This window comes from Gekko japonicus, unplaced genomic scaffold (genome assembly GCF_001447785.1).
Source record: "Gekko japonicus isolate JY-2015 unplaced genomic scaffold, Gekko_japonicus_V1.1 scaffold551, whole genome shotgun sequence".
Lineage (NCBI taxonomy): Eukaryota > Metazoa > Chordata > Lepidosauria > Squamata > Gekkonidae > Gekko > Gekko japonicus.
In genome coordinates, this window is record NW_015160851.1 from 573,971 (window position 1) to 581,797 (window position 7,827).

At 45.6% G+C, this 7,827-nt stretch overlaps 1 protein-coding gene across 1 annotated transcript in view; it reads right to left on the minus strand.

Annotated features, from left to right (window-relative positions):
- PTGFRN (prostaglandin F2 receptor inhibitor) overlaps window positions 1-7,827 on the minus strand; it is a 110,675-nt gene that overhangs the window by 7,329 nt on the left and 95,519 nt on the right. Inside the window, exon 6 of the mRNA XM_015420905.1 lies at window positions 250-669. Within this exon, the coding sequence (XP_015276391.1) occupies window positions 250-669 (420 nt within the window). The remainder of the gene's footprint in view (window positions 1-249; window positions 670-7,827) is intronic.

Sequence of the window (7,827 nt, forward strand, 5' to 3'; positions counted from 1 at the left end):
CATGAAGAACCATGTCTTGATTTCTCCTAGTGATTAAATGAATTTCCTGACTTACAAGTAGTGTAATATTTTTTTCTGTAACAGAATCAAAATTCTCTTCACAGTTCCTTAAATACTAGCTGTCTCTTAAAGCAACACAGGATGTGTCTGCAGGAACTGAAGAAGTCATCCTCCCTTATCAACCACCTATGCAAGCACTGTCTCCATTATGTTCTTTCCACCATTGCCATATGGAAGTTGTGTACTGACCTGAGGTCTGAAAGTCTATCTGGATGGGGTTGGATAAACCATTGACTGCCTCTCGCCACATGCCTCCACCCCCTGGTGACCATGCAGTCACCACACAACGATACAGCCCAGCATCAGAAATCTGCGTCTGGTACATTCTGTAGCGGAACTCATTCTCCTGGACCTTCTCTAGGACCACACCGTCCACCCGGTCCTGGTCTGTCCAATCTTCCCGTCTGACCACTGAATCTTGATTGAGGGAAATGATGCGCATGGTTCCATTAGCATTTGAATGGTCATTCAGAGGCTTCTCCGCTGTAATGAGGACTGAGTAACGAGGACTTTTGATGTTCCGGGAAGACACCTTGCATGTCATTTCGAAGGTGTGCCCGGCCATGAAGAACGGCTTCAGTTTCACAGCTTCTACAGTCAGTGCATAATCTGAGAAGAGCAAAGAAGGCACAGATATAAGAAACAAGCAAAGGACAGATAAACATAAGCAGCAGCAAGGGATTAAAAACAGCCAGACCTGCAGTACATTTTAAGTCAAAAGTTTAGGAGTGCTTTGCAGCCTGTTACATGCACAGCTGCGGGACAGTGAATGTGTCTATGTAAGATGGCATTCAGAAGCAGCACGCTGCGAGTTATAACCGAAAAAGAAACAGCAAAGAAAAGGTAGGTGTGCAGAATGATTACATACTGAGAACTCATCTCCATGCTTCAAGTCCTAAGTGAGCTTTAACAAGAAGTCAGGGTTGCCATTTCACAGTAAAGAACGCGTGTGCAAATGAATCTAGATAGCCTTTAAGTAGGAAAATAACAGAATTTCTGATACAGAAGATTTTAGAAATAGTATTCACTTGCCCCTTTCAACAACTGACAGTTCTTTAAAGTATCTCTAAACTTAAGGTTTCTCACTCTCTTCTAGATATTTATCCAACATTTCCAACTGCATTTTATCAATTGTATGCTTGGTGCTTTTTATCCCTTTCACTTTTACAGGACTTTTAAGGCAGAATGGAAACAGGGTACCATATATATAGACTGGCATGGTGGTGACTTCTTGTCACCGGGTTCTTGAATGCAGGTAATTCCCAGGTCCAAGGGAGGTGAGGTTAGGGATTAGATTACATGCTTATTTTGCCACGATGAGGAAAGATGCCACCAAATCAATCACCCCTACTTGGACCCAGGTCAGGGGAGGTGCTTCTCCTGAAACAGTACACGGCTAGCTAGAAAGTCCTTCATAACATAAGCAGGAGGAGGAGACAACACTAGGAGCAGCTCTTTGCGTGAAATACCCGCTTTGGCATCAGATGAATGCTTCACCACAGTGGGCCTGGACAGAGGTGTTAGAGGGTATGTATGAAAACTGGTTTTCATAAAGTTCTGCTGTTATGTTTTGCAACATAGCCACCACCAGCAAGCTTCATAACCAGACATATCTGATGATAAAAGACATTTTAATACTGGGCCAAAAGGAGCATTTTCATGACATAAAAGTTAACTCTAGGCAGACCTGAGCCACTTCCTAAACTTGCATAATTGCGACCAAAATCAATTGTAGAAATAGTGCAAGCCAGACCCATTTTATTCCATATGGCCTGGTGACACAAGATCCCCATCAAAGATGCATGCCATTCCAAGAAATTGATGACTGGGATTTCCCTCAGCACAGATAGGTACTGTTTGTGTGTGTCTGAACATTTAAATATTTGGCTACATATTTATTGTGTGCATGATAGAAATGTAACATAAGCAGCTTAAGAATCCATGTACTTTAGCCTATGATCAAAATAATTTTCTTGTTTGAAAATGCGAAGGTTTAATCCAAGATTAGTTATCAAGTAACCCAACTTCTTATTTCAGAGAAACATAGTATACCAGAGATTAGTACATTTAAGAATACAGTTCAAGTATTAACATTAGATCAACATTAAACAAGACAGACATTCCGATTGCTTTCATAAAGACAACAATTCCACTGGGTCCCCAAACTGGCTGAAAGGAGTTACTGTGATCACCAATATGGTATCAAATTTCTGTGACTGGTCTACTATCCAGCAACTTATAGATATTATTTGCAAAAACTAGGAATTGAGCGACCATTACATGCAGTTCCAGGTTACAACACTGCTTCTTTTCCCTTCGTTTGAACTTCTTATTTTCTCTTTCCACTCAACCTGATCTCCATTTGCACAGATATGTCATATATTGAAAAAAAAGGCAGAATTCATGTTATTTATTGGCTCTTGCTAGCTTGGTGTTTAGAGCTGTTTATACAATAATACATTTTCTTCTAATAAAAACTGACTGCATATTAAACAGGAGGTGAATCTTTTACAAGGCCACAGGGAAATAAGATATACTGAGCTTGCCACACACTTCCCAAAATTAAAACTACATACAATAATACTTTTGTATTCCCTCAAGAGAACCGAAAGGTATTTGTTGTGATTACATTTTACAGTATTCTGCCTTCAAACAGCAGTTTTCACAATGAGTAAACACACCACCTAGAAGATGAGAAAACTGAGCATGACAACTATAGCAGCATCACCCAAAGATCATAGTGCAATACTATATAAAGGCAAGCGCAAGAAAGAAAAATATGCCAACTTGGCTGAGTACCAAATTGTTCAATATCCCACATTAAAAGTGTCACAGAGTAAAAAGTTGCACAATCGATTTCTTGGTTGTTATGAAAATCACTTTCTTTGTGCGCACAGTGAGGCAAGGATCTAACCTGCCCAAAGGCTCATCCAAGCCCCTCACCTCTGTTCCCACCCACCCCAGTAGCCAGAAATCCAGTATGCAAGTTTGATCAGTTGATCAGCACAGCAGCGTGGTTGGTTTATGCCCATATAAGGGACAGGTTGCTTGGGCCAGGGATGTGGTGTATATGAGATAAAAGGTCTGACAACCAGAACAATTGAAATATACACAATATTTACTTTCCTATCAAAACATAGCCCTTACCTGGATAGCCCAGGCTAGCCTGATCTTGTCAGACCTCAGAAACCCGCAGAAGGAGGGTTGGCCCTGGCTGGTATTTGGATGGGAGACCACCAAGGAATACCAGGGTCGTGACCAGGAGGCAGACAATGGCAAACCCCCTCTGAATGGCTCTAGCCTTGAAAGCCCTAGGGGGTTGCCATAAGTCAGCTGTGACCTGACAGCAACAACAACAAAAAAATCAAAACATGAACCTATTTTGCTGCTTTATCATCATAAGATGCATCCTTTATAACATAGCACATAAAACTGTATGCAATTTAAGAATACAAATGCTTCAGCTTTTTACAAGCAAAATTGCAAATATATCCAATCCTAATAAAAGAGAGTTGCAAACTACTGCACCCTATACTTTAGCATATTTCATTCATTCTAAAAGGCCTGTTTCTTAAGGGTATTTTTAATCAGATCTTCCCAAAATTTCACGAGGAAAATTGAAAAAATCCCCCCCAACATCTCTTGTCTCCCCCCCCCTCATGCTTTCATATTCCTATACACATTCTACACCTATCATTTCTAAACAGGCATAATCAGCACTAAACAGTTCACAGATGCTCTTGAGATTTTGTCAGTCTGCTACAGTTTGTCAGTCTGCTGCTGGTTGTTTTGTATCCATTTTCATTGACCAACCCCTATAGCATACAACAAGATTGTACTTACCTGCAACTCTTGTTCACCCAGTGGTCTTCTGTGCAGGCCCACACTGGGAACTCCCTCTCCCTCTCTGGCTTCTCTGGAATCTGACCAGAAGTCTGGAGGTGTACCCTGATGGGAGCCTCTTTTAAAGGCTTAGTTATGCCTGACTGAAGGAATCCTTTCCTGTCTGTCCTCAGTTTCAAGGCGACACCCTTAGAGGCAAGGGTTAACAGAGCCTTGCAATTTTCAATGGTTCTTTGTGAAAGAAGGGTATTGTATGTATCAGAAGGGTATTGTGCCTTTTAATTGGGGTTGTCTGAACCTCTTCAGTCCCTGTAGTTTTGGAAAGTTGCCGAAGTGGGTGGAGTTTCCTGTTCTTGTCATTAGTTGTTTTTCTGAGACAACAGACTAGTTATGCTTAAAGCCTACTGAGCTTGATTTTACTACTCACTCTATTAGGACCGCCTCAGTTCCAGGGTCAGAACCGATTCTCTGTTTATCTTGGCTCCAAGCCCTCTTGCTAGTGCCTAATTCTAAAGGCTGACACATTGGCACAGCAGCCTGGGTCCACCACCTCTCTCAGTACTGAAACGTAATCCTAAAGGGCTTTCCCCACACTGTCAGTTTCATGTATGTCCAACACTCCCTTCTTCCTACTAGGGAATGGTATGGCCCCTCCCAGGGATTTCAGTCTCACTGCTGCTTCTGGGACAGAGCTCTTACTTCAACTTGGTTCTGACTTTCTGTGGAGTCACTCTTACGTCTCAAGGAGGGCATCTAAAAAGGCCAATGCTCATGTGTGTTTTAGTCTTCAAACTTTTGCTCGGCTGTTTTGTTCACAGACATCTCTACCCTGCCTCTGGGGGGGTTGAAGTGGCCAGTGGCAGAATTCCAGTATTCCCCTTCATTAGGCTTGGCTGTTTTACAAAATCCACAGTGATCAGGGTGACCCATATGAGACTGCTATACTGTTTCCCCTTGCTCTGTTGATGGTCGGTTGTTGATCCTTTCCAGGGCAACCCTTTTTATCCTTATTTTTCTAAGATTGTTATTTTTCTCAGGGTGGTTCTTTTGACTCTGAGCCTCAGAAGTTAGTGTAATCCCAGATACCTCCTCCCCTATAGTGTGGGGACCAAGCTGTAGACATGTGTCTCCTAGTGGCTCCTGGTCTTCTGCAAAATTGTCTTTTATTTAGTACAAACACTTCATGTAGTCATGGAATACACTACAATTATGTTTTCCTTGACTGATGCAGACCAACTCCCAGATACTCTGATTGGAATCTTGGGCTTTTTGCCCTTGCCCTATAATGGGACATTCCGTGCCCTTTCCTTTTTTGCTGCTCTTCTGACAGGGACTCTTGCTATTGGGAAATGCCCTTCTAATCCTTCAGCAAGGTAATTTGTTTTTTAATGGCTTTTTTTCCCCTCTGGCTGCTTTGCTGCACAGATTGCTCTGCAAGCTACAGAAGATTCACTAATGGTGCCTACTGTCCATCCTTTCTTCAGCCACATCACCAGTGTTCCCTCTAAGCTGAGTTAGGGTGAGCTAGCTCACAGTTTTTTAGCCTCTGGCTCACAGATTTTTTTCTCAGCTCAGGAAGGATGGCTCCAGAGCACCCTGATTTAATGCAGCAGCCAAACTGCTCGCTCAGAAGTTTAATGCCAGTAGCTCACAAAGTAGAATTTTTGCTCACAAGTCTCTACAGCTTAGAGGGAACATTGCACATCACACCTGCTTCACTGCTTCCATTGTTATGGTGCAGTTCTGCCTATTCTTATTCCTGCTGATGATTTCGGTAGGCTTGACCAGCTCTTTTCCTGCATTGTAGCAATAGCCTCAGAGTTTTCTGAGTGTCAAGCACCACTCCTTTACTACCATAACTTTTACCTCTAAGTGGAAAAGAGTCTCTACTGAGGCTGTAACAGGGTTTGGACCCTGCTCCTTGTGCTGTTGATTATGTTTTGGCCACTGGCTGGGACTCAAACTCTCTAAACTTTCATCTTCCTTATTGGATTTCTAACGATATTACAAACAGAGGTACATCCCCTTGTTTAATTCTTGCAATTCCCTGGTGCTTCATTTAGAATAGGGTTTTTTCAGTATGCAGCACTGTTCCAACTGTGGAATGATGACACAGTGGCTTGTAGTTTATGCCATTGCCATTCATGAATTTTCACAAGGTTAGGGTGCCTGATGCCCTGGCCATGATCCCGTACCAGGGATTGCATCTCAGTCCTCATGTCACACAATGCTATCTTTGCACTTGTTTCTGATCCCAAACATCTGTGTACTGCTTACATTCCTTGAATGTGACTTCCCTTGGGTTTGGTCTGTTGGACCCAATGCTACTTTGTATTGGACTCTCAGGCTCCAAAAAGGACTGGTCAGCATCTTCACACAACCTGTTCATGTGGGTTGGTAGAGGCTATCACATGCTGTTTTGAGTGTGTGACTGTTTAATGCCACTTTACATATCACGGCTCTCTCCAACAGAGTGTTGCTTTTCTTTGCAACATTCCTGCATGTATTTTGGCTGGGACACTTGTAGAGAGCTCTCTACTCCTTTATAAGGAAGTTCTGGGTGAATGTCAATATGGGACACTAAACAACTGTTGGGAAGGCAGTCCTCCATGGTCTCTTCCTTTGAGAGCTTCACACCCACATCTTTCACTCTGTGAGCTTGCTAATCTTTCAATGTGGGGCTGCACAGAAGCCATGATGATGAAAACCAGGATGCACTTACCTTTAACTGTTGTTCATTGGGTGGTATTCTGTGCAGGCACACGGCCCTCCCACGGCCCTCCCTCTCTGGAACCTTAAGTTTCTTGGGGTCTCTGGCAGCGAAATGGAGAGAACTAAGGAAATGGTGCCCCTCCTCCTGGTCATGTGATTGTTTTGGCAGAAAAGCACTGGAGAAGGAGGAGGGGCATTCAAAGTCTACTAGAAAGCTTCGGAAATCTTTTCTGTGTCTGGGCTCTGCACATGCAGTCCCTGCAGAGCTGGCTCAACCGCTAGGCAAACTAGGCATTTGCCTAGAGCGGAAGCCGGCCCTTAGGGCGCCAAAGTGCTCTCCTGCAGGGTGCTGGCACCGAACTGTGCTTCCCCCTCCAAGCCCACCCCGCCACCGCTGCCAGGACCGCCACCAGTGGCTTTCCTGCAGGGTGCTGGCGGCGGCGGTGGAGAAGGAGGCAGAGGAGGAGGGCTGGGAGCTGTGCTCTCCCTCCAGGCGCCATCTCACTGCTTGGACCCCCGGCTCCGGTGGACATTGGCTCAGGCTCGCCCCGGCGGTGGCGCCTCCTCCTCGCCCTACCGCCCTGCACCCAGGATGTCCTTCCCGCAGCTGGCGCCAAACTGTGCCTCCCCCCGCGCCCTCTACAGGAATTCCCACCCAGAAGGTGGCAACGACTTCCCCAGAAGTCTAGGAAAGAGCACTGCCCACGCTCAGGGGCACTCTCCTGCCTCAACCCCGAGCAAGCCCTTCGGATCAGCTCTGAGGCCAGGGGAGGGGGAGTTTCTGAGCTGCACCCAGCCCGGGCTCCGCTCCCCCGCATGGGCCATGGCGATGCGCACCCCCGTGCCCCGAAGGCGTAATGTGTCCAGCTGCACAGCGGTGGCGGCCCAAGAGTCCCCTCCGGCCCCAAACGCACCCCAGCCCCAGTCCCGCCCGGTCAGCCCGCACACGTCCTGCAGCGCCATCCTGCCGCTTTGGCTCTGCCCAGCACCGAAAGCGGCGGCTCTGCGCCTGGCCCTCCCCTCCCTTTCCCGCCTCGCCGCCCCCAGCCCACAGTGGAGGGAGGTCGGGAGACTTGTTTTTAAAATGAAAACAGAAAGAAAAGGGGCAACCAAACCACCTCCCTCCAACAGTTAAGGTCATATATACTAGGTCGCACCTCTAGAAATCACCCGGTGGCTAAACAAAGCTCGGCATACAGGAACGATGGATCA